At 39.7% G+C, this 27,563-nt stretch overlaps 3 protein-coding genes across 7 annotated transcripts in view; 1 reads left to right on the plus strand and 2 right to left on the minus strand.

The window, feature by feature from the left end:
• ccl25b (chemokine (C-C motif) ligand 25b) overlaps window positions 1-27,563 on the minus strand; it is a 133,698-nt gene that overhangs the window by 29,474 nt on the left and 76,661 nt on the right. The window lies entirely within an intron of this gene.
• On the plus strand, window positions 1,896-26,036 carry tpm4a (tropomyosin 4a). Of its 4 annotated transcripts, none has more exons than XM_062424913.1 (9): window positions 1,896-2,009; window positions 4,519-4,644; window positions 20,340-20,473; window positions 20,610-20,727; window positions 20,871-20,941; window positions 21,052-21,127; window positions 22,249-22,311; window positions 22,535-22,604; window positions 24,347-25,027. In XM_062424913.1, exons 1-9 carry the CDS (start codon window positions 1,896-1,898, stop codon window positions 24,427-24,429), a joined length of 855 nt encoding a protein of 284 aa, XP_062280897.1. In that variant the 3' UTR covers window positions 24,430-25,027. The 4 variants fall into 4 exon arrangements, with proteins under 4 accessions (XP_062280897.1, XP_062280898.1, XP_062280899.1 ...); XM_062424914.1 differs by lacking the exon at window positions 24,347-25,027 and adding an exon at window positions 23,381-24,299; XM_062424915.1 differs by lacking the exons at window positions 1,896-2,009; window positions 4,519-4,644; window positions 24,347-25,027 and adding exons at window positions 11,339-11,914; window positions 23,381-24,268.
• Window positions 25,532-27,217, minus strand: LOC133985318 (small ribosomal subunit protein eS27-like). 2 transcript variants are annotated; one of them, XM_062424918.1, is made up of 4 exons: window positions 27,110-27,217; window positions 26,530-26,629; window positions 26,318-26,428; window positions 25,532-26,096 (listed from the first exon to the last, which is right to left on the minus strand). In XM_062424918.1, the coding sequence occupies exons 1-4, from the start codon at window positions 27,113-27,115 to the stop codon at window positions 26,068-26,070; spliced, it is 246 nt and encodes an 81-aa protein (XP_062280902.1). In that variant the 5' UTR covers window positions 27,116-27,217; the 3' UTR covers window positions 25,532-26,067. The 2 variants fall into 2 exon arrangements, with proteins under 2 accessions (XP_062280902.1, XP_062280901.1); XM_062424917.1 differs by having other exon boundaries at window positions 26,530-26,638.

The following is a 27,563-nucleotide window of genomic DNA, read 5'->3' on the forward strand; positions in this document are numbered from 1 at the left end:
ACTAAACATGGCAGCTTTCAAAAAAGGAAACAGATGCTGTCAATTTTGTGTATTTTATGGATTTTAGTATCATTATCGATAATTGGTGACTTATTTTTTAAGTAATGTAGACAATTCCAATTGATGTCTCTTTATTGACCTGCCATGTCACAAGAGTGGACAAAGCAATAAATAAAAAGAAAACTGGTCAGGTTTCATGGGAGCTGATGAAGGAAACTATTGAAACTAACTGTTGTATTCATCAGCAGTATCTGCAGACTGAAGCTGCAGTGTGTTGCTCCATTGCTCTTCAGAGTAATTTCTCTTTAAATCCCTCTACAGACTTTTTGGTTTACCAGCTATCTGAGCGATGTCCCTTATTTTTAACTTGGTTAGACTGGTGAAGTGCAGCTGCCAAAATGCTAAAAGCCAATACACAGAGGCTGTGATTTGGATCCTCTCCCATCAGGGCCTTCCATCTTTCTACATCTTTCGCTCTCTCTCTCTCTCTCTCTCTCTCTCTGTCTCTGTCTCTCTCTCTTTCTCTCTCTCTCTCTCTCTCTCTCTCTCTCTCTCTCTCTCTCTCTCTCTCTCTCTCTCTCTCTCTCTCTCTCTCTCTCTCTCTCTCTCTCTCTCTCTCTCTCTCTCTCTCTCTCTCTTGTTCTTTCTTTCTGACACTGGTCTCCATTGTTCCCAAAAAACTCTCAGTCTGGTTTCACCCCTCACTCAACGAACTCAAATTTCAGATGCACAGAACTCAGAGCTTAAATTTCAGAAGGTGTTTCATAACTTCTCAAAGCTTCAGAAACATTTTTGTCCTGCTCTCCCTGATAACACTTGAACTGAGCAAACAGAAGCGGTTTGAATTACATCACATAGCCATAAAAACAAAACACGTTAGTGATGAGGTGATAGAGACACAGTGAGAAAGTTGTGCAATAGCATCCAACTACGTCACAAAGTATTGAATTGAATTGCACAGTGTGAAAACTAATCCTTGAAAAAAAACCAATTGAATCCCTAAATATTTCTGTTGGCATCTGTTTTCCACACCAGATTGTTTTGGGTTGTTATTTCTAACCACATCATGGCCTCTGTTTTGTTTATTTAAGTCTCTTTGAAATAACAGTGGACATGTGACAAGGCAACACCTTCAAGCTTTAATGCCTCAATATTTTGACATTACAACTTTTACATTTTCCCTCCCTCTACTTTGCATTTCACTCTCTCATCCTTTAATATAAACACTCTTAAAGGCCTCAAGTGTGAAGTCCTTCATGCCAGCGGGACTCTTATCCATTGACACGAGGTTAAATGTGGAAACAGGACCTGTGCTTTGCTCTCTCTCTCTCTCTCCTGTCTGATCTTCAGCAACCCAAATAAGGAGATCAGCCACGGTTGAGGACTGAGTGAGTGGAGCGGAGCAGCCAGATCATTCCTTAGAAAGACCTTGGATGAGTGGTTTGATAGGGTGGAGTGTGTGTATGTTTGTGCGTCTGTGTCCGTGAAAGCGAGAGATAGTCAGTGAGTAAGGATGGAGTGGACGCAGAGTGGTGAGTGGAGGGATGGATGGAGTGACACAGGGAGAGGATGGAGAGAAAGAGGGAGGTGAGAACATGCGAGAAGGAGGAGGTGATCAGCGACTGGAGGCAGGTTCTGTTGCACTTTAAATGACTACCCATATAGGGCTCAACTCTACATCTCTGTTCACAACTCTTTCTGTCGCCTTCTCTCTTTCTCCCCCTTTCTCTCCCTCTCTCTCTTTCTCCATTTCTCTGCAGCTTTGTTGGATTCAGCCTACCTCCACTGCTGCACGCAGGACAGAATCTCCTACATCTCAGCACAACAGGAGACAAGACTTCAGCTTTTGAAGCTTTTTATCATCTCAGAGAGGGAAATCCAACTGATCAGACACCATGGAGGCCATCAAGAAGAAGATGCAGATGCTGAAACTGGACAAGGAGAACGCCATCGACCGTGCAGAGCAGGCAGAGACGGACAAAAAGGCAGCAGAGGACAAATGCAAGCAGGTGGGAATACAAGAGGAGAAGAAAAAGGGAAAAAAGGAAAGGATGGATGGATTAGAAGTGATGTCAATGACAGTAGAGCACATGCATAAAATAATATATAACATTAAAGAGTTTTTGATTGGGTATTAAACTGGCCAATATGTTGGCTTAGAAATGATAGATAGAAAACAGCAAAGGAACAATTCGCTACCTCTTGGCTCATTGATCAGTTGCAACTGAAGGACTACATTTTTAAAAATGCATTTATAAAATGAATATTTTTTCTTGTAGAAGAAATACTCAGACCCAGTGTAAGACAAGCTCTTGATTTTCCTTAAAGGATATTCTCTTTATCAACTTCTTAAGCTAATCGCAACATTGATAAAATACCAGACATACCTTCAAGAAATACTGTCTGCAAACACTTTTCACATTTATTTATACTACATTCCTCACAGCTAATTTACTTTGCTGTATTGCAGTTTGGAAACATTTGAAGTGGGTTTAGTTTGGTTTTGGCATGACACCGAGTCTTCATGGTAAATTCAACAAAGTTTGTGACAGTATGTGAAACAGAAACAACTCCTTACAAGGACAGGTTCTCAGGATAAACTCTCAAAACTAGCAGAAGTTGCTTTTTTGGTATCAGAACAAATGGTATTAAAAGCCATTTAAATTTCACATATATAGAGCTAATTTAAAAAAAAATCACCATTCAGTAAGGAAAAAATTGAAAAATTGAAGCATCCTTAATTTAAAACACTCACTTCTATACAAAGTGGTTGATTGCTACACAACGCTAAACTAGACTTTTCCATGGGAACAAACCATCTGACACCAATATAGTCTAGAGAAGTACCTGAGTCACCACACCACAGCAACATGAGCTGAATGCAAAAAACAATGGGTCTGTATTAACACTGTTTACAGTGAGGCTCAGTGAGAGCTCTAACAGAAATCATCACAGCCCCTGAAGGTGGTGTTGACCTGTTCAGTTGATCAGACCACCCAGGATCAGGCTTTGGTCTGAGGGAAGGAAAAAAAGTGATCGCATCCAACCCTCCAGCATCAGTCTAAAGAGCGCTAATAGGGCATCTGTCATACAGCCCATTTGACAGGTGTATCCAACACAGAAGAGACTAAGCACACACATGACAAGCATGCAAATGGACACAGTATAGGCACACAAGTTGGGATATTGAACACACACTCTCACATTAGGTCCCAGGCGCCTGTGTGTTTTCACTGATAACAGCTGTATTTTTAGACGCAGGAGAGGATGACAGTGTGGAATTCAGTTGGATTATCAGACGTACTTCATGGGCTCACAGGGGAACACTGATTAAGGGGAACACTTAACTCAAAGAGTGTGTGTGTGTGTGCGCGCGTGTGAGGGAGAGAGAGAAAGAGAGAGGATTAGGCTCTGCATACCAGGGTCCATGTCATGAGAGACTGGTAGTAAACCATTACCATTTAAGCGTTCCCAAACATCATAAATGTAATTAGACTTACAAATCAGCCACTGCTGCTTTATCACCAGTTTGAATTTAAACACCTTGTCCTCAACAATGTCCCCTCAGAAAGAATCATTATTTGACTGCACATGGCAAACATATGAAAAACAAAGAAATTCAAATGTATTTGATCCATCGTTTCCCTCATATCACTGACTTCTTCTCCAATAATGTTCAGATTGGGTTCCTGATGACACTTGCTTTATCACCTTAATACTTCATGACAATTATTTTTTTTATTCTAAAATGATTAAATGTTTCAAATGTGTACAATGGCACATTACTTTGGTTTGAGGTTTCAGCTGTAAAACATAAATACAGATGTTCATATACTTTATATCTACAATTGGTGTTGACAGTATTTCTTACGGAGCACTACACTTCCCAAATCCCAAATCCCAAATAATTTGTATGTTTGTTTTATATAGTTTGTTCATAAGAGTTTGAACAGGGAGTTAGACCTGTCTGAGGTGTAAGTGACCCCAAAAATAAGGTCACGATAAGATACTGTTCATCAGTTTTTGTCAAACAAAGCAACACATATTTGTGAATGTGATGATCACATATTAAACATCAAATATTTGGTGTAATAAGTCACCTTGAGCTTAGTTTAATTTTTTTTTTTAAAACTATCACACATACAACAGTGCGTTTTGCAGAACCTGAAAACAATGAGAAAGTAAAGCCACATTCAACCAAAACAAGGTTTAAACATTTGAAACTTTTGAAACTTTTGAGGGTAAACAACGACTTCAGTATATTGACCCTTTGTTTATTAGAGTGAAGTTTATGTATTCATTAGAGGTATTTTCAACAAACAAAGTGGTTGGAATAGATTTCCTCTCCAATTGAAATAGTAACACGAATCTCAGTCTGCAGGGACAACTGGTCATTACAGGATGGAGGGTTAATTTGGGGGGGGGTGGTGGGGGGGAATCCAAATAATAAAAATTTTGGTCAAAGACAATGACCAGATACAGTGTAATGCACTGGACTAACAGTGTTTTCTTTTGTAGCTGGAAGAGGAACTGCTAGACCTCCAAAAAAAGATGAAGATGACGGAGGATGAACTGGATAAATTCTCTGAGGGCCTGAAAGATGCTCAGGAGAAACTGGAACTGTCTGAGAAGAAGGCTGCAGACGTGAGTGAAAAGTCACACACACATATTACACACACAAAGAGTCAGGAGATCAGCATAAACTGATTTTCAATTCAGTTGACTGAAGATATGAAAAGAAACCACCTTTTATATACAGCAATAATGGGACAGCTCTGTTTCACATTGAGTTTGAATATTGGACATGCAAAACTATCATGAGAAGAGGCTTCTACTTCCTGAAAGTTGATTACTTGCTCATTCCAATCCTGACATCGATCAACACACACTCACGTTACCATGGCCCTGTTGAAAAGTAGAGCCAATTATTCCACAGCTGGAGTGTTTTTAAGCCAGCACCAGCTGTGGGTTTACTTTGATGCACTGTGAACGGTTTGGAGCACTTCAGAGACCGTCACATTCCTGTGCAGCCACTCCTGAAAGATGAGCACATGGATAAACTGTAACCCCAAACACACACACACACACACACACACACACACACACACACACACACACACACACACACACACACACACACACACACACACACACACACACACACACACATACGCACGCACACACACACACACACACACACACACACACACACACACACACACATTCACTCAGGTCCTGCAAACCAGAGCAGTACAGGTTAACAGACCACTATCATCATGCAAATTCCCTACACTCATTCTACAGTAACAAAATGCACTGTCTTCATGTTTTCTGTCCATCTTACAGGGTTTTACTGCTCACTTCTGAGACTTGAATGCAAGTCAGAAATGTCAACATTGTATAAATGTAAAATATGACAGTTCAAAAACATGGACTGAATGTTATATAATTATTCTTGTGTAAGCAGTTTTAGGATGACAGAAATGCAAACGGGTCATACTGTAGGCCTGTGTTTTCTGTTTTCCAACCATGCATGTACCCAAGGGAGTATTTCTGTTACATTGAAAATTCAGCTAACTAACTCAACTAAATTCAACTAAAGAAACTGGTTAAAAATAATGCATTACCATATTTTCATTTAGGAGGAAGATAAATAGCATAGGATTAGGAAATGTACAATAATCATCAAGTTTCTAATAAACCTGAGTCACCTGGCTGTCACCACATGTTGCAATTGAAAGTTTGAAAACTAGTTAGCGAGAGAGTTAGTTTACTTAAACTGATAAATGACTGAGATGGGTAGTGTTGGTAATATTAAATTGAAACATTTTAATTCAAAATAATGGATAAACTGAAAAAGTTTGCTAAATATGATGTCTAATTAGTTTAAAGTAATGCAGTTTAAATGGTTAACTAAAAGTAATAAATAAACAGCTGAAATAGATTAAAAGTAAAATAATAACAATTGATATATTGAGCTAAAAGTAACGAATAAACTGTTGAAATAGTTATCTAAAATTAATGGATAAATGGTTGCATGCTCCAGGTTCTGCTAGTCCAAGTACCATCGCTGTGAGACACTTTCCATCTCATATAGGGAGCCTATGAATCAATTATGCAATCATACTATAATAGAGTGACTTTGTCCTCTATGCCAAACACAAACTCGTTGTCATGTTTGTGAGGGCATTTTGTATACACAGTAATTAAATGTAGCAGAAAATTAGACCTTACATTTCTTCTGTGGCTAATCAGTTGTAATCTGGGAAAAAAGATCATATTTTATATTGTCGGCAACACTGCAGACCACACTGCTGTATATCTGTCAGTTGTGGTTCCTCTATCATTTGGGTGCATGTGTGTAGAAGTACGTGTGATTATTTGTGTGTGTGTGTGTGTGTGTGTGTGTGTGTGTGTGTGTGTGTGTGTATGAGTGTGAGTGTGTGAGAGAGAGAGAGAGAGAGAGAGAGAGAGAGAGAGAGAGAGAGAGAGAGAGAGAGAGAGAGAGAGAAAGAGAGGGGCAGAGGGAACTCAAATCCATTCAAAGCACAAAAATAGAGGTCCTTATTAGGGAATCATTAATACCAAAGATAGGGCTAAAATCCTGTTCATTCCAATTTATCAGTGAAATCCCACTTCAATAACAACACATTAGAATGAATGCAGTAAGTCATTCCAATGAGATTACTAAACAAACCGTGCAGAGAAAAAGCTTCATGGAAAAAGAAATCTCCCCAGCTGCCACCAAGATGTTGTATTGTTTGAGTCTTGTGGAGGATATCCCAGGGAAATGCAGTGTTGTACTACACACAAAGAAAAGGGAAGTGTCTGACATACAGACACTGAGACTGAGGCCGAGACATGCTGGATTATCCTCACACAGTGATTAAATAAACTCTGAGAATAGTTCTGAGAAGCAACACATGTAAAGTGGGTCAAGTGGGCCCCTGGAAAAAGTGCTTGTTGAAGTTGTGGTTTAAGTGTGAGTAGGTGTAGCTGGGTGTGCTGTAGTATCAGGGAAGAGAAATGAAGCATCCCAACTTTTATTTTTTTGGAAGAAGTATTCAGATCCTCTACTGAAGCGAAAGTACCAATACAGCAATGTAAAAATAAGTAATTACAAGTAAATTCCTGCATGGGTATCAGCAGCAAAACATACTTAAAGTATTACAGTAAAAGTACTTATTCCGTCCCTCTCAATGGTATATTACTATGTATGGCATCATTAGATTATGAATAGTGAAGCATCAGTGTTTAAGCAGCATGTTACTGTTGTAGCTGCTGGAGGTGGAGCTAGTTTAAACCACTTTATATACAGTTAGCTACTTCAGTTCAGTGGTTCCCAACCTTGGGGTCGGGCCCCTCCAAAGGGTCACCAGATAAATCTGAGGGATCGTGAGATGATTATCTGTTTTCAGGTTTTAGACTTTTTCTCTAATCTTTGATTTTTGGTGATATTGAAAATTTAATAGAAATGAAACCATGTGAGAATATTAAAGGGAAAAATCACTATTTTGTGGAGCTGTTAACAACTCATAGACATCTGAAATGTGGCCCCGACCACACACCGCTTTTTGTAAGACATCCAAAGACAAAATGGTTGGAAACCACGGGTTTCATCTTTAACAATTGTGTTGTGTTTTAAAAGATTTTTATAGTATCCATTGTGTCAAATCTTCATCTGAAAAGTAACTAAAGCTGTCAAATAAATGTTGTGGAGTAGAAAGTACAATATTTCCCTCTGAAATATAGTGGAGCAGAGTGGAAGTATAAAGTAGCATCAAATTGAAATACTTAAGTAAAGCACAAGTACCTCAAAACTGTAAAGAACTGTACTTGAGTAAATGTACTTAGCTACATCCACCACTGAAAAAAAGGATGTTTGCTGTGATGTATATACTGTGACAGTGGCTCCAAAATCTCGTTCCACTAAAACTGCTCTACTCAACTTTTAGGAATTCCCTTTCCACATGTCACTTATTAGAGGCAGCAGTCAAGTCATTACGCATCTGAATTCACACAGTAAGCGCGACCAGATTGGAAACCTGGAGGGGGCTGGGAAAGCAGAACCGTGAGCCAAGCAAGCAGTTGTGATTCTGCTGATATTTAGGTCATCACAGTTCACTACCAGCTCAAGTAATCAGACAAAGAGTCTGTCTTTGGGAGTCTTGTACCATCATATAATATCTGGACACTGGCTGCATAAAAGGAAAGGTGGTGAGAGTGGAAGAGTATGGCACCACGTATAGACTTAGTGCAGGTATGGATAGCACCACTCTCCAAGGCAACAATTACTTTTTTAGGGGAAACTGTGGTGTGATGGCCAGCCGGGCAGAGAAAACAGAGAGCAGGCGGGGGCTCTGGTATGTCAGGAATGCAGCTAAGGCAAACAGAAAGCCCCACACTCCTGTGTCTAATAAAATCAATGCTTCCAACTTTTCCGGTGCAAGGGGCAAATCAGACAGAGAGGCCCAATCAACAGACTGATTGTGAGAGATTTTCATCTTCACACACTCAACAGCAAGACTGAATTTGAGCTCAACCTGGGCTGAACTGAGCTGAGATCTGCTGGCTTATACTTCTAGCCAACGTTGTTTGCTCAAAGACAGATCATGTGAATGGGAAATGGAGAGAGGGTAAACACAGGCAGGGCTATCAGTGAAACATGAAAGATGGATCATAAATCTGATTTACACCCACATAGCAAACATCATCTATGAACAGGCAGGTGGTAAATTATGTATGTTTGCTGCCCCCCTCATACACACACACACACACACACACACACACACACACACACACACACACACACACACACACACACACACACACACACACACATACACACACACACACACACACACACACAAGACAAACACTTGCACAGAGTTCCTCACAAATATACATTCATGAATTCACATTCATTAATAATATTTTACATATAAATTTTTGCTATAAAACTGATTTTCCTAAAGGTAAGTGGGCTGTCAATAGCAAAATTATGTCAATTATGTAAATCATAAAGATAAGCATCAATACTGTGACTAAACACGTGGTTAGTTCATTGCAGGTTTTATGTCAAATGTTTCATTCATTCACTGGTCAGATATTAAATAAAGTGTCTTAAACTCTAGTTTACTGAAAAACAAAACACCAGAAATACCAATGACGTACCACTGCTTATAAACAGTGACAGAGAAAACAGGTTTGACGAAAACTCACATTCCTACAACCTTTGAAATACCAACATGAGCCAAATTAAACTGACTATGAACTGACTATGACTATGTTGTTTTAAAAGCATTACTTTTTTCCTTGAACAGTTAAGATCTGACAATACAGGCAAGATTTTGATAAATACAATCATATTATGCAGTTTGTAGATTTGGCATCTTCTTCAGCCCTGCGTTTTGTAAAAAACAATCTTATTATTACTGTTTCATTTAAAATTGTAGTAAAGATGAAGTACCAAACAAAAAGTGATGGCTAAAACTATGTGTAAACTATTAACTAATGTAACTGTGCAGCCATGAACTTGAGTTCTAATATTTCTCTAACTGTAAGCATTGTGTAATAGGATTATATATTATTTTAATATAAGATTATATAGCCCAACTGATACAAGATTTTTAAAAGCAATGCTAATATTTATATTTGACAGTACCATTAACAATATATTGGCTGAGTGTCTTTAAAAAACAAACAAAAAACATATACACCAAACATAAACAAACATTATTTGATAAGGATCTCTTAAATTTGGTTATTAAAGGCTTGTGGTCAAAATATGAGACAGCCATTTGAAAGCTGAAAAATAAACTTGGGTGAACAAACTGATATGGTGACACTGATCTTTTGTATAAGTATATCTGTGAGAAGATAATGCTGACTTTTACATTGGTCAAGCACTATACATATTGTAGCAAATCAGTGGTTTCCAAACTTTTTGACTTTTGAAGCTCACATATCTCCTGTGTGATCTTTGAGTATCTTAAACAAAAAGTTATGTTTCATTCTGTGATTAATTTACAGTCATTAAGAAGTTAAAGTTGTTGGCATTTTACAAGAAAAAAGAAAATATTTGAGAAAATGTTGTCTCGTGGCAACACACGACAACCCCAGATTCATCTTGCGTCCCATTCGAGGGTCCAGTCGTCCAGGTTTGGAACCACAGATACATCTTATATGGCATGTTGTAAAAAGCAGACACATATTGCATATTAAGCTCAAATGCTGGGTGAAACCTTAAAAGTATGTGTATCTTCTTCTTTCTTCAGTTGAATATTTGAGCGTCACTGTGCAGAATGATGTATGTGCAGACTTTGACACTTGAAGGCTGTTTTCATATTCATCTGCTGAAAAAGTGGAAAGTTTCTCTGAGCTCATTGAAAAAACAATTTTTAGGGTTGGGCCTACTTGCATGATTTGTGATTTGTTTCCAAACTTCACCCGTCAACCATGATGAGATGCATGCTTCCTTCTGCGTGGTGAGACGATTGGTGGGTGTAGTTAGGTAGAAAGAAAATAGTTCCTACAGAAACTGCTCACAGTCATAATTTCTGAAAAAGAGACATTGCTGTTGAGTTTTTTAATGTATTTTTGGCGCATTGAGCACCATGAGCTGAGTACCATCCAGTTCCATTTTATTCGAGAGAAGGCAGACATCTCTATGGCCGATATCTCCAAAACTTTGCATCTCACACCAAAACAATCTAAATGGATAAACAGCACGACAGGTAAGAGGAAAAATATGCACTTTTGATTTTCGGGTGAACTATCCCTAATTTTTAATGAGGGAGAAGGAACAGATGTAATTTTAAGGATTTTAATGAGTTAATCGAACCATCTTAAAAAATGTCTGGAGGGGATCTTTAAACTTTAAACTGAGCTCAAATCGAGATTGAAATGCTTGAAGTTTGTCAGTGACGTCTAAACAATGAACACTAAGTGAAAGCCATTCATCCTGATGCTTTTCCTTCTTTTCCTTCTTTTCCTTCTTTTCCTCTTGAAGTCTCATAGCAGTGATCACATCAGTCACAGGGATCAGCTTTTGTACACACACACACACACACACACACACACACACACACACACACACACACACACACACACACACACACACACACACACACACACACACACACACACACACACACACACCTAGGTCACTGTTGGGGACATCACATAGACTTACATTCATTTCTTGGAGACTTACCCTAACTCTAACCACCACTTACCTAAACCTAGCACTGACCCAAAAATCAGCTCATATACACACACACGCTCACAAACACACGCCCCGCCCTCTCTGACCTCATCGTCCCAATCATGTCTCTCCTCCTCCGGCCTCCACAGTCTGGCGCTCTCGTCTCTTCTCACCGCGCAGCCTTTTTTCAATCCTCCTCCTCAAACTGTAAGTGTCCGGACACAAACTGCCACATTCCTGCGGACAACTTTCAATACTGCTCATGAACTTTTCATTCCTACCGACCAGAGGAAACATTTGGACAACACCTGGACACTCTCACTTCCTGGTTATATAACTTTTGTTGCACTTGAACGACTCCTTTACATTCCTTAAGACTTTGGCTCGGGACGGACATCCGTTTTTCCTTATTCAAAACAACGATTTAAGCCTTTTTCTGCGTCTTAATATAAATCTGAACAGACCAAATAAGCGGCAGGGCTAATATCCTGCGTTTTGTTTCTTTGCACAACCCAGAAATAGTCTTTACTGATTTTTCTACCTGTAGTCTTAAATTAAGTAACAAAACAGTCAACAATGGCAAGTCTGAACTCTCTGGATGCTGTGAAGAGGAAGATTCAGTGTTTGCAGCAGCAGGCCGACGACGCAGAGGACCGGGCTCAGGTCTTGCAAAGAGAGCTGGACGGTGAACGGGAGCTCCGAGAGAAAGTGAGACAGTCAAATCCTCTTTTTTTTCTTTTTTGGAAGGTCTTTTCTCTATTTCACAATCCTGCTCTTTTCTGTCGCTCAGATATCATCTGTCACGCATAAAACTTCTTCTTATTCGCCTCTGTGGCTCTAAAAAGTAATGCGTTCATGTCATTGATTCATTCGCGGGCGTGATTGTGCCACAATGCAAGGCGTTGGTCTGTAATGAAAAAAAGTTTGGATTTCTGCAGGTCTGTGCGCATGCTCAGTGTTGTCTGTTTCACAGGCCTCTGTAAAACTACTGTGAATAATGTGGACCACGTAGACAGCATTGAATGTGTGTTTTTATAATCAATTAGATCCACCAAATTTCTTCCCATTACTGCAAATCATGGCCAATGCTTCACTTAATTAGCTGTTGATCAGCTTTGAGAGCTGCCTACATTCAGATTCATCGGATAATGTTGTGAAGCTTTAGTGGAAATGTTCACTTTTCTCTCTCCTGGTGGTTTGCTCAGTGGCACTTCAGCAGAATGGATGTGTGCCAGCAGAAGCTGCCTCCACTGACGGCAGGAAAATAAAGGGTATAGGCTAAAGGTGTGCCCTCTCTGTTATTAGGGGGTCAAAAATACATTTAAAAACACTTTCATGTGTTACCTTTCGACATACAGTATCAGCAACAGTTGCACACCCAAGTCTGTAATTAGGGCAAGTCATTGTTGAAGTTCCACAAACGTGTGTGGTTTTGTCAAACCAGACTCGCTCAAGTGTCGCAAGTGACTCATCCGTTTCCACCCAGCTCTGTCACCTGCCTGTCTCTTGACTCTGCCCCCATCAGGGTTTTATAGCTACACACAGAAAAAGGTAGAATAGTACAGAAAATTGCTTAGCAGCACAGTTGGGTCACAGTCTTGACTTGTTTCACATGCTGCTTTTTATGGCGTACGGTGCCATATCCTTTGCATAGGAGCTGGTTAATGACAGGACAAGCAGGGAGATTCAAGGAGAGTGGGAGGGGAAGGTGTGGCTGTAAAGATATGGGAGCTGAGATGATGAAAGGAGCAGGCCTGTTGTAGGACTTACCCCTTTGTTACAGGCTGCCTATTAGATAACAGGGCTACCTTTTTAATTTGACAATTGGGCGTTTACTATGCTTTTGAGGACAATTGTTCTGATATGAGCTTTTATATTGACATAAGTGACTTTAGTAATAATGTTAAAAGACAGTCCAAGTGTTTGAATGTGGAGCCATCTGTTGACCACTGTGACTTAATTATTAAGTAGGGAGATGGTATGATTGCATCAGTACTTCTTCGCTTTTCTTCAAATACTTCTTTTTTTTTTCATGTGAAGTCAGTTCAGTTCAAGTGCATTGACGCAGGTAGAGATAATGGAGGAATGAAGTGGTGCAAGATTTCAAAAATAGCTGCATGGTTGTTGAAAAAGTGCTCTGGTTGAACATATTGTTCATATTCCTCTTCCTATTTTGGGATAAGACACACACCTCTTCATTAATTTCTTATGTTAAATTAGGCCACTATGTATTGCATGTAAGGGGTGGGCGTGAGAACAGTATCTGTACAAGAGCTGAGAGTAGTGACACATGCACAGACTTCGTTGGCAAAAAAAAGTCTATTCATAAAATTACAAAACCCCACAATTTAAAGACACTTGACACAGCTCCTACAAGAGTATAACACAAAACATATACTACATATATTTTAAGATTGTCATGCAGAATTCAGAATTTGGCTGCCAAATTGGACTTTTCAGACTGCACCTTTCTGTATATTAGACATAAGGAATGACGAGCTTCAGAGCAGCTATGTCACATTTTGGAATAGACTTATTCCATTTCACCCCTGTCACCCTTAATGAGTAAAAGCATTTTCAGCTGTCACACATCTTAATCCCTGTGCTTTCAAAGTCAACTAGAGCAGTGCTATTGTGTGGCGGACTGGTGTGGTCCCATATGTGAATAATTAGAGCAACCTGGAGTGATTCCTTAGCACAAAAACTGTTTCATCGGAGAACGGGGAGATCAAAACTGGACCCGTGCTGAGTGTTTTAAGGTAATGAATCACTGTTTGAAAATGTGGAGGCAAAAGAAAAAAGCCAACCACATCTCGCACTAAAAATGAAACGTAATTGCTTTATGTTATTACTAGTGTGGTTTTTGACGCCTCTGGAGACGTTACTCAACCGCTCAATAATGCTTTAAGGCTTTGTAACATTACATTGTCAGACATGACACAGCCTAGACACGCTTATATACCTGCTTTATCTTCAGCTTTAATTCTTAATGAGCTGTTCAGTTTTCACAGTAGTTATGCTGGCTTGGTGTTTGAAGGGTCCACGGAGGTCTGAATCATTTGCTTCATGTATGACCCCGAGAGCTCTGTGAGAGCAGCACAGATAAACCAGGTACCACTTGTGGTTTGTTGACTTTATTAATAAAATATATCACCAATGATCAGTAATGATGACAAAAATCCATAAAATGCACAAAATCAAAAACATTTGTTTCCTTTTTCAAAGGCTGATCATGTTTGGTACAGTCATGCTGTCTATGAAAAACATAACGGTAGTCATGGTGATAATTTGACCACATAGCATGCAGGGATACAGTATGTGGTTTACTGATCTATATCTAAAACCATATTAAAAGGAGAAGTGGGACTCAAACCTCAACCGAGGTATAATAAGCCTTGAGAAGCAGCCTCCTCCCATCCCCACACCCACACCCACCCCCACCCCTCCCGCTGCCCCTCCCAGGATGTCGTCTGCCGACTCTGGTCCAGCACTTCCTGTACTTCTACTCCCAACACTTCCTGTCCCTGTGCTCCAGCCCTGATCAACAGGAAGATTAGTGTGCGCACTGGTTGTAAAGTTTCTACATTATTTAATATTATAGTTAGTGGTGTTCAACTCACTTTAAACACATTTTAAATGTCCACATCAGTTCATTTGAAGTAGATTAAATAGTAGCTCATCTTATAAGACTTCACAGATTTAGCACTGCACTCTTATAACATTATGTAGACTCTTGATGATTTGTTCAATAAAAAAAGGATAAAAAAGAAGCAGAAAAAACAGACATATCTTCTTTTTTATACCATGTATTTATCTTACTTATCCTTGGTCTGTTAACCTCACTTCTTTCTAATGCCAAACTCCCATATTTTTTCCATTTTCAAACTTCTTCATTCCCAGCTGACACAACCTCAAGTGATGTCACTTATGGCAGTTTATCAGATGTTATGTTGCTCCCTCTGGAGCCACAAATGCCATTTACACAACTTTTTCACAAATGCTGTATGGCTCCTGAAGACCTGTGAACAGACTTTGATGTGTAAAATTGGTGAATTTCTCCTTTTCTCTTAAGCACAACTATCCTCAGCTCTTCGATTTGTCAAAATGAACTAAAGGTGTCTTCTGCTTGCTGTTTTTTGTGGTTTTCTGCTGGGCCTCTAGCAGTCTCCAGCAGATTCTGTGGAAAGAATTGCTTCCTGGTTTTACTATTTTCTTTGGACTTTCTCCCTGGGAATAGCTCAGCTTTCCAAATATAACACATGTTGATGCATATCGGCAGTCACTACTGGCGTTCTGGGGAACACTCCCATGTTAGTGGCTTGTGGCTTTACTAATTATTCAGGCCAAGGTTGCAGAATTTAGTTCAGGCAAGGAGGAGAATATATTTGTACAGTCAGTGCTGGCATGAAGTCATTAAGCTGCAATTAGAGAGTGGAAATGTATTTTATGTTGCGCTTTTATAACATATATATCAGTGTTAGGGTTTAAAATCCAACAAGTTAATCTGCTTTTTGTTTATTGGTGCATTTTTTCCCTGTAAGGCGGGCAGATTCGGTTAGAAAAATTAATTGTTGGTGTTTTTGTCATTGCTTCATGTAACAGCAGGCTGTCTGCCTCTGATAGCAAGTCTGTGCTAGTACTGCAGAGTGGAAATGGCATCTAGTGTGGCTGAAAGAAGCATATAAACATTTTTATTGCTAGGATGTTTACTTGACCTGTGGATACTTAAAATCACCTGCCCTCTATTTGTTGAGAGACCACACAGTTCAAGACCTTTGCTGTTTTCCAAAAAATTTCAAGAAGGTTTATGTAAGTTCCAACAGAAACTGAAAACAAACATCTGTCTGAATCTTATGAAGTTTCCAGAAAAGTTTGGCTTCACTTTAAACAGTTAGTAGGTATAGTTTGGGAAACAAACCAACTCTAGATCTGTGGGTAATTTAGAAAGCACACTGTAGAGAAAAGGCGACAGATTACTAAAGAGAGCTCATTGTGATACCTGCCTGGAAGTTTAACAACCTTCTTTTACATATCATACCTCCATGACAGGCTGTCCCATACTGTATGCTGCCATCTTTGCATGCCAGATCTTTATGGGAAAAGATTACACACTTGCAGACATACAAATTCACATTGAGGGTAGCGAGCAGCAGTGTCAGGAATAACTTCCCCTGGACCCCAAATGCAGTGTGCAGCTCATTAGCCCACTGCCCTGGAATCAGTTAGTAATTAGATCCCTTTTTCACTTGTCCTTGATCCTGTCTCTAATACATGTAATACACTCAGGTATTTTTTAAACCAGTCCCAGCAGAACTGTGCTGTATCTTTAAGTCAGGCTGCAGAACTGTTTACTAAGTGGGGACAAATTGACATTAAATACCCTAAAGGCACTAACCTTAGAAAGCACTGTGCTATATTAAGCTATGTTAAGAGCAAAGTGGCTATTGTGCAGTATATATGTGTGTGCGTTTTTGTTACCTCTTTGGGACTTTTTCCAGTATACACACTGACCTTGTCAGGACCAGTAGTCCTCATGGGGACAAAAACCCAAACGTGGTTTCTGAGGTCCTGGTGAAGGTCCCTAGTAAGGTGTGAATTGAGGTTAGGTGAAGGTTAGGTTTAGGCATGAATTGGTTATGGTTAGTTTTGGGTTAGGCTGTCCACAATGAATGGAAGTCAATGCAGTGTCCTTACAAGGATAGCTGTGCAAACTTTGTGTGTGTGTGTGAGTGCACCACAATCTTCCTGATACTCCACCACAAACATTCTCCATAGTTTGTTTTACCATATAAGGCGGCGTGCGTCCTTGGCAGCTGGAGAATGCAAAGTGGGTGCTGAGGAAGGGGCACGTTTACAGGGAGACAGAGAATACCAGCTCTGAAAGAAAGAACGAGAGGAAATGAAAGGATGTGGGCAGCTCACTTCCTGTCACTTTTTTTTCTGTCAAGATCCTCATTTGAAAAGTTAGTATGTGTTCTTGTAGTAAAGGTTTGTCAATCCACTGTTAATGATTTCTGTGCAGCTCGTGTTGGTATCCTGGCTGAACCAACATAGGTCAAACGATTTTCTAGTTTATGTGACAGTATCTTGAGGATTTACAGGAAAGGCTCAGCTCTTCTGTGGACATGGCTCAGTGAATTAGAGGCATGAGAGTAGGTTCTTTTTTACTTGACACAAGGCTGTCTTTGTCAATAATGGGATTCCCCCCTTTCTGCTTAAATAAATCTGATGACAGATAGACACCAGGTTGTACACATTTGATAGTGAGTGCAGATATACCATCACCATAGTGGTATCAACTAAGAGTTTGGTTTGTGTGTTGCTTGACAACCAACCTTTAACTGGGCAGGAAATGAGCCTAGTTTGTAGCTGGTAATTATGTGTGTGTATGTTTGAGAGAGGTAGAGATTGACAGAATAAGAGTGTCTGTTTGCATGTTAGCAGTGTGTGTTTGTGTGCGTGTCTGGAAGTGCATTACAGCGTCTGATGTGCCCAGTGTAGCTGACCTAAAGCTCATGAATAGCATGTTTTGTTTGTGCACAGACGGTATTCTCCACAGTGCATTGCTTCACCCAGGATTCAGGAAGTAAGGATATCTGTTATTTCAGGCTCCAGTTTAATTCTGTTCAACATTTCTCAGCAGCCAGATGCAGTGTCGACAGCTGTAGACCTGTGTAAAGGACGCTGCTGATGTGATTTCAAGATGTCGGGCCGATTTACAACTTTTCATTCATTCCATGTTGGGTTATGTTTTCCTCGATCAAGTGCCGGCTTTTTTAACACACGTCAACGCTAGTTCGACAGACATTTCCTGTCTCATATCAGCAGCCTCCCCTGGTAGCAATGGGTGCAGTAGGGCAGGACCTGGGAGAGGATGAAAAGAAACAAGAGAGAATTAGAGAGAGACAGAGAAAGAGACTGACTGGCTCCAACCAAGTCAGCAGCAGTTTAAGATGACATGGAGAAAATCTTAAACAATTAAAAATGAGGCTTGTGTCAAGGGCCAACAAGCAGGAAACCATGCTTTCATTTCCTGACATATCGAGTCTATGACAGAATGGAATGAGAGTCTATTTCTTCTCAACACAAACAGACTTAATAACTGCTTTCCACTGAGTTTCTCTCTCCCGCCTTACCTTTCGCACTCGCTGCCAGCCCTCCTCTTTTGTCTCTCTTAGCAACTGTATCTCACCAAATGTGTAGCAGGATGACTCGCCAACCTGTGAACTAAGGGACAGACACTTTGCCTACTGCTCTGACTGGCAAACTGACTTCTGGACTGAATGACTAGCTAATGAGTCACTGACCTACTAACTGCTGCCCTGTAACTGTGCACAGAATAATGTCTGTTTGTTTAGGAAATTCTCAGCTGCTCTGTTTTAAGGGTTAAAATACGAATACTCGCATTTTCAATGAACTGTTCAAAAGTGCAGTTATATTAAGCTGCCCCATAGTCTTTTTTGTGTTTGCTTTTGTATTGAGTCAAATCATGGAGGCTTGGGCTGGTTTCTGGTTTGAATGCGCCTTACTAGGTGGTGGCTGGACAAACTCCCTGGCCAACTGAGAGGAAATGCCTGTGTAGTTGTCTGTTAGCTCTCTTTTTTCCTCTCTGCCGTTGTTTACCAAGCGCAGAGGAGAAGAAGCCCATTTGTCCTCCCTGCTCAGCCCAGTTGTGCATTCACAGTCACCGGAAATTGACTTTTCATAATCGTTTCATTCATATCTAAAGTCCTGCGATCTTCAGATATTATGAAGGATTACACTTTCCAGCCAGACTCAGCAGTCGTTAGTTGTGTCGTTTTATTACAGGTAGGCTCTGCTTCTACAGATGATCCTCCGAGGACCTCCAATTGTCTCTGTTTCACTTATTATTCATCAGCTAAAAACGCACTTATTGATTCGTGAAATGTGAGCCGCCCCAGAGAGCACAAAAGAATAAGATTACAGTATCACAGGGTACAGATGGAACTGAATGTGTTTCAGTTCACTTTTTGTGAGACGACTTCATGTGGATTCAGTCTTGCTGTGGCTGAAAATTAGCATGAACTTGTGACTGTACAGAACAAAGACAGAACTGAGTGATAAGGCAAAATATCTCTTTGTAGTGATAGCACCAGGGTTATGTTCAGGTGATTGTACTTAAAGGTATATATGAAGAATGTGTTATGTGTAACAGTTTTCTTTAAAGCATTAAAGCAAGTGAATAACTGAAAAAATACAATATTACTGTTTTCCCCGCTAACACACTTATACAAGTGTAATATACAGTAGTAAGACTTGTCATAAACACAAAACAACATGGAAGAAAGTCCAAGGTGAAAAGTAATACAATCTGTTTCCTAACTTTGGAAAAATGTCTTAAATTTAATAGAGCTGCAACTAACAATTATTTTCATGATCAAATTTGTGGATTATTTTCATAGTAATTGATTAGTAGTGAATAACATGTCAGAAAATGGTGAAAAATATTGATCGCTGTTTCCCAAAGCCAAATAATGTCCTCAAAGGAAATGTCTTGTCCCAACCAACAGTCCACAACCAAAAGATATTTAGTTATGTATATGTATATTTCTCTATATTATCTATGTATATATTTAATTATCATAGAGTGCTAAAGAAGCCAAATATTTACATTTCTGAAGCTTCTGAATTTTTAAGTATTTTTTCTAAAAACCAGTAATGGTCTAGTTTTAAAAATAGTGGAAGCTAGAAATTGATGTTGAGCGTCTTGATAGTAGTGGTGGTCCTGGAAATGGAGAATCAGTCGACAAGTAATCTGAGTCATTCTTTATAAGCTCATTTGTCCTCTCACTGTATTTAAGAAAAGCTCATCAAAACATACAAAATAGCAAATTAAATATATATATGACATATATTTTAATGTGTGGCACAGTGTTGATTGTGCTGGACAAACATTTAAAATAAAGCTTCATGTTACTGTTCTTTTTTTGACTGTCCCTATTTCTGTTCAAGCCATGGATTTTTTCCTGTCCCTCTGCTGCCCTTTTTGTGCCTTCTCCCTCTCTTCCTGTTTTACAGAGAGGAATGGGGGGGAAGGGTTGACTAGCTTGGATAATTTAAAGTTGAATGAATGACTAAATTTCTCTCTCCCCCACCTTATTTCTCCTCCCAGGCGGAGGGTGATGTAGCAGCTCTGAACCGTAGGATCCAGCTGGTGGAGGAGGAGTTGGACCGAGCCCAGGAGAGGCTGGCCACGGCACTGCAGAAACTGGAGGAGGCTGAGAAGGCCGCAGATGAGAGCGAGCGGTTAGTTTCACATTAAATTAGTATTAATGTTGATTTTCTTTTTAGATACCAGTATTGGACATTTATTTTTTGCATTTAAGCATATGATTTCCTGTGTGTGAGTCTTTTGAAAACTTATCTGTATGTAATCAATCAGAGGGATGAAGGTGATAGAGAACCGAGCAATGAAGGATGAGGAGAAGATGGAGATTCAGGAGATGCAGCTGAAGGAGGCCAAACACATCGCAGAGGAGGCTGACCGTAAATATGAGGAGGTGAGACTTTGACAATTAGAGCTAATGAAGTGGGCTTACATTCTTAATTGGGACACACTCCACCACTGATGAATTTTTACTCTATAACTTTCTGTCTTTCTGATTGTGTTGAATTGAATTAAAGTCCAAAAATTTCGTCCCAGGTGGCTCGCAAGCTGGTGATCCTGGAGGGAGAGCTGGAGAGAGCTGAAGAGAGGGCTGAGCTCTCAGAATGGTAAACCCAAGGAACACACAAAAGCATACACATAACCACACATAATGCGCGGGCCCTCACCTGTCTCCCTTGATTCAAACCTAAGCATATATCTGAATGTCTCTCCGCAGTAAAGCCAGTGACCTGGAGGAGGAGCTGAAAAATGTGACCAACAACCTGAAGTCCTTAGAAGCCCAGTCTGAGAAGGTGAGTGTCAGGTAGCAAGAGAGTAATATGTGTGGCACTATCCTCAGTTGTGTTTCATGTTTTGTAGTTTTTCACACAAGAAATGTAGCGGTTTTTATTCAGTGATGTTCAAAATAAACGTTGTAAGCTAAATATTTACACCAGTCACAAATAATGTGGAAAAAACACGCTGAGATGCACTCACCCACTGTAACAACACATTTTCCTGCCAAAAGGAAAATAAATCTAATCAAGAGGCATCAGTGGTAAAATCTAATCATATTGGCTAATAGTACGACGAGTCTGCTTGACTGTTTATGAAGTTTCTTTTCATTCTCTTTTGCAAACACACACTTAAATATACCCAACAGTATGCACCAGGGGCTGGACCTGGTCTCCACTTCCCTGTATCCTATCATTTGGGCTGCTCTAATGGCTCAGTGGACAGTCATTTAGGTGAGCTGTTGTTAGGGAGGGATACCACATCCCCAGAGTATTGTTTCACAGTACCTCCATTATAATTGTGTATTATTAGACCCTACTTACAAAACAGCCATTTATTTTCCCCTCAGGTCGTTTAGATGAAAACCTGACAAGAGTTCAAGACCTGAACTCCTTCGATATGTAATTGTGGGGGAAAAAAACAACTCAACATCATCTCCAAACAAACAATAATTCCACAACATAACTAATTGGCCACAGATTATGTTTTTTCATACATGTAGGTTAATGGCTGTACACCAGCGGCCAGTAGAGACCTGCAGCACATTCTTCCTGTTGGCTGCATTCATCCCCAGGCACAGACATGCAGTATGACAGCATGCCAGGCTCACCACATGACTACTCTCCTTTAGCAATACATGCTTTTGATTTGTTTAGTCAGGCCTGCCATGGTTGGCATGGCAGTACAACCTGTTCCCACCAACACCTGGCCTCTTTTCGTGCCACTTCCTCCCTTCTTACACATCTCTCCTAAAAAGTGGAGCAGAGTGGTGACAGAGCTGTTGGAGCCATTACAATCATTGGATATTAACTGACGTGCGTTCATGTGTTGCACATTAAGAGCTTAACGCAGCTTGTTTGAGCTTGTATTTGTATTTCTGCCACTGATTTAGTAATGTCATTTCTCTGTCTGTTTACAGTACTCAGAAAAAGAAGACAAGTATGAGGAGGAGATCAAAGTTCTGACTGACAAACTGAAGGAGGTGAGATAATGACTTTGAGATTCACAGATTTCACTACAGCAAAAAAAAAGGCTTTTTCCCTCTGTTGACTTTGGTATATTTTTCAGACTGACACAAATCAGCAATGTCACACATAAATGAGGACACTTTAATGATACAGAAAAACTTGTGAAAGCCAAAAGTATTCCAGTCCTATATGTTAAATTTACTGAGTTATGACTCACTGTGTCTTTATTGCTGTCAGGCTGAGACCCGTGCAGAGTTTGCAGAAAGGACAGTGGCCAAACTGGAAAAATCCATTGATGACCTGGAAGGTATGATATCAGTGCCACTCACATTTTTAAACATTTTTAAAGCTAAATATTCAATCAGTCAGTGGCATGACACATAGTCTGCAACTTTATGAAAAAAACAATTATCTGGAACTAAGGATGCCTTTAGTTTTAGTAATTAGGAGACCTGTTTGTTGGTGAACCACAAGCCAATAGTAGTGTACTTCCCTGTAAGTCATGGGCTTACTCTAATTCTGATGGAGCCAACATCTCAATGCACACATGCACAATTACATAGTTCAGTTTAACATAGATCCCAGAAGGGGTGTCCTATTTCTGCAACACTGGAAATATTTTCTGTGGAGAAGGAAAGGGTTTCCTGCCAAATGTATGGAAACTCCTTACCTAAGACAAGCTAATAAAAGACCCTTGTTTCTGAAGGACAACTATTCCATGTCAGCTGCAAAGAGGACAGAATGTGCTGTGATGTTTTTGGGTCAGCATTATTTAGTTGCTGAACCACAGGCATCTGTGTTTATAGAGTTATTGGAGCGCTTTTATGAGACGTTCAGAACAGGCTTAAATGCTCAAAGCTCGCCCTGCAAAAAAGGAATTGTGCGCATAAATAGATACGCATCATTCTTTTCTTCCTAGCATTTCTGCATCTCTTCAAAAGACTGACCTAATTTTTTTTTGTCTTCTCCTCCCTCTGCTCTTTTCCTCCATTTGTCTCTCGTTTTCGGCCTGCTTTACGGCTTGCTTGTGTCGCTGCTGTCCCTGACACCTGCCTGTACTTCCTGTCGACCTCTGACCTCCAGATGAATTGTATGCTCAGAAGCTGAAGTACAAGGCCATTAGTGAGGAGCTGGACCATGCCCTCAATGACATGACATCTCTGTAGATGTTCTGGCATTTTTCGCTCTCTCTCTCTGCTTCTCACTTCTGTGCATCTTTATCCTGCTCAGACTCTCCACATTCTCTCTGTGGATCATATGCCTTCTGTCCATCTCACTGTGTAAAAAGATAATTAAAGATGCCTTTCTTTCCTACTTAGCAGCTTTTGTCTCTCTGTTCTTTGCTTATATTCTCTGTTGTTCTCCCTGTTCGCTGTTTATATTCATACTTATATATAGCTTGGTGTACAATAGGGTAGCAAAACATTTGATGCATAACTTCAGCTATGTAGTGTACAGTGCCATGCACTGTTGATCAGGTAATCAACAGTTTATGTAATTGGTTACTGTTCATAGTCCATCTAATTATCAGCAAGACATGTTATGAAGGTGAGATTTTCTTGTTACTTAGTTTTGTTGTGAATTAATGCTGTTTGCCTTCCATTTGACACGTTTAAAACCCTCCTCTGGTTTTTTAAACTAACCTTTTTTTATGATGGTTTCTAATACTATTCATAAAGTACATTCGGATTTCAATGTAATCTAATCTAATGCAACAAATTACCCCACACAGTGTGCAAAAGTTCTCCAAGTTGAAGTCCATACTGTGTTCACCTAACAGTCCCCTGGCAGAGAATGAAAGTCAGCAGTTTATGGCATGAAATACACTGCAGTGTGGTTGAATGTTTTGCATGTGGCACAATTTAACCAAAGCAGTCATGCAAAACATCTGTCCAGTACAAGAGTTTGCTGTGCAGTTTTGCAAGGGATGCTGTTTGTCGGATCTGCAAAGGAGAATGAATTAGCATGACATGACAGTTGTGTTAGCTGTATTATCTGCAGATGGTCAAGGGTTCACTGTGTCATTTGTCTTCTTCCTCTTCTTTCCAGAGAAACTATCACATGCCAAAGAGGAAAATCTGGGCATGCATCAAGTCCTGGACCAGACCCTGCAGGAATTGAACAGCTTATAAACACACAGAGAGGAAGTTGGAGAGGATGAGATCGTCATGTAACATTCCATTAATGTTCGACTCCATTCCACATTTCGAGCTGTAAAATCTCTATTCCCTGCGTAAAGGGGGATTAACTTAATGCTTGTCCCTTGATGTTTTTTTTTTCTTTTTCTAAGGCACAACTTTTTTCTTTTTTTTCGTGTATGATGGGAAGTCATTTTAAACCCATCGCTTCTTTTGTATCTCCAGCTGTGATTGCAGAAATTCTCTCCTGGAATGATTTTGACCACTTAAATAGAAACAACTGGCAGTAAATACACCCAAAGAAACCCCAGACTGCTTAAACTGGCCCAATTTGACTTTTTATGTGCACATACATTAAGCCTGTCCAATTACTTTAATGCATAGGCTACAGATGGCATTGGGTTTTACTCAAGTCTACCTAAGCATGGCTCTCAAGTGCCACCCAGTGGTCATATGAAGTTAGTGAACAGACATTTGACTTCTCTGTGCCCGTCTCAGCAGTATCCTCCTAAATCTACGTGTTTGTGTTTAAACAGCATTACGGTCAAATGGACAGGTGACCATATGGAAAGGTTTCAGTGACAATTACCCAAGTCACTGTAGCTGCTCAGTTACTCCAGGCTTCTTTACATTTAATTAAAAGTAACACCTACTCTGCAAACTCCTGATTATGAAGCCTACATGTAGAAGACATGCAGAATATTTACAGTGCAGTGTAAAACATTTTTCTACCACCTTCCAGGTGTGGCAGCCTGTGCAGAACCTGAGCGCTGTGCATATCGTACCTGCAGTACCTTTCCTTAAGCGTTACCTGACTATTTACACCGTCAGCATCGTTGCCAACAATATGCCATAATGTAGCCCATATTTACTAGATTTACAATATATGGTATTGCATGAGCGAGCTAAACCCCAAACCACTGGAAGCTCAGTTAAGTTTTATCAACCATGGATACTTATTGTATATAGTAGAATAATTTTAGGTATGTGGAAAGTTGTATTGCTTTTGATTTTTTTTTTCTTTTTTTCTTTCATTTACACCACTTCTTTATGCCAGGGGAACTCTCAAAACCAAAGAACACTCATACCACGGACAACAAATTCTTAAAATGTTTTATTTTTGTTTGTGATGGTCATCATGGTTTCATCTCATGCCAGGGCCATGATAAGCTTCTCACATTTGATCGAGACCATTTTGAAATATTTCATTCACCAACACCCCCCCCCCCCCCCCCCCCCTCTCTATGTCAACCTAATAAATGTTTTACAGAAATCCTGACTGATTCTAGTTTTTGTGCACTTTGCAACTGCTGTGGTCAAGACTATTCTTCATAAAGTGTCTCTTCATGTCAATTTGATACACAATTTATTCTAAGCACAGCAGACTTAAAATGTAGGTACATGATTTTCATTTATCTATTACTGGCATAGCGCCATTCCTGTTCCGCCCCTTTTTTTTTTAGCCCCAATGGAAAAGTGAGATGTCACTCCACATTATCCAGATGCAGAGGGGATTTCCCTACTAAGAATATGCTTTGGAGGGTACAATCAACATCCAGGACAGTGAGGCTCTCGCTCATGTATCTGTGATCCATGCTGCTCCCGGTCATGGGTATTTTGGCACATTTCTGCTCAGGTATATTTCTTTCTGAAGGCGCATCCTAGATGGACAAAAATCAAACACTAAGCATCACATTGCAGGTAAAATGAGCAGGACTTGGACCTGAAAACTTTTTGGGCTAAATGTAATCTGATCATGTAGGGTCAAAACTCCTGTAACGCTTGTAGTAAAAAGAAAAACTTGTCTTGGATCATGTCCATCATCCATCAATTTATACAGTTATGAAAATAAACTGTAAGATAGCAGTTTGACATTTCTCACCTTCAGTTAGTCTGCATTTGCCCCCTCGTGGCTGACAGAGGATTAAAGAGCAGCCAGAACAAGGCACCACTGTTTGGGCATGGCTGAAGATGGTGGTGATCCTGTAGCAGCCTGAAGAGAATTTAAAGCAAAAACATTATTAATGCTAAAAAATATACAAAATCCGTGGTGTAAATGAGATGTGTAGTACAGTAAGGGTCCACACTGCCTACCCATGCATTTAACATCCATGAAGTAGGAGTTGGGGCTCTGCACCAGCCTCTTCTTCTTGTGTCTTCCCTTCTCAGCAGCAAGACAGGGGTGCATCAGGTCCTTAGCCAGCTGTAATGGAGAGCACACATTTTTTCAACATTTATCATAATACCTCTGTTTGTGTTTTAAAAAAATATTGTATTTCATGTACTTAGTCCTTTAAAACAACAAAGCTATTGTTACTTATTGAGTGTTTAGCCATACAGTCTATGGTGGTTAGTTACAAGCTGATACCCTCTACAGTCTGATGGGTGAACTGCTAGTTAGAGCACAGACATGTCCAGGCAAGTCCAACCATCATCCACAACAACTGCGTATAAACAAACTATACAGAAAATAACAGAATAATAAGGCTAATTAATGTTATATTCCTGTTTATCAGCTGATTAATAAAACTTTCTCGTATCTTTTATTATGTTTTTAGATTCATAACAGAAATACACGACAGTAGCTATTGTGCAGATTCAAAATCTGATCTAACAATTCCTAACATTTTACACTGTTTCGCCAGAAAAAGAGAAATAAAAAGATCTCACTTACGGGCATTTTGCTCGAATCACTCAGGTTTTTCCGTCCAAGGAAAATACAAAGTAGTAGATAAGTAAGTACGACGTTAGTGCTGAAGTGCGCCTCTCTCAGTACAGTCACCTGTTGACTGATGTGTGTTTAAACATGAACACCAGGGCAGATTGAGTGGGCGGAGTCTGCAGCCTTTGGAGATCCGAAAATATATATTAATATATTCTGCAACTCTGAGTTTGATGAGGGTTTTTTAATAAACAATGATTTAAAAAATCAACTTTGTTTATGTTGATAGAAAAAGCAAAGATCTGTGTCCAGGTGAGATTTGATGTTTTACCACTAAAAACTGGGCAGATTTTTCAATGTGCTTTCTAAATCACAGAAAATGTGTTCCATTTTGTTTTCTACCATCCTTCTTTTATTGAGAACTGTGCAATGTATAGTTTAGTAAGATAAAATAGACATAGACTTT

Source organism: Scomber scombrus, chromosome 8 (assembly GCF_963691925.1).
Source record: "Scomber scombrus chromosome 8, fScoSco1.1, whole genome shotgun sequence".
NCBI classification, from domain to species: Eukaryota; Metazoa; Chordata; class Actinopteri; order Scombriformes; family Scombridae; genus Scomber; species Scomber scombrus.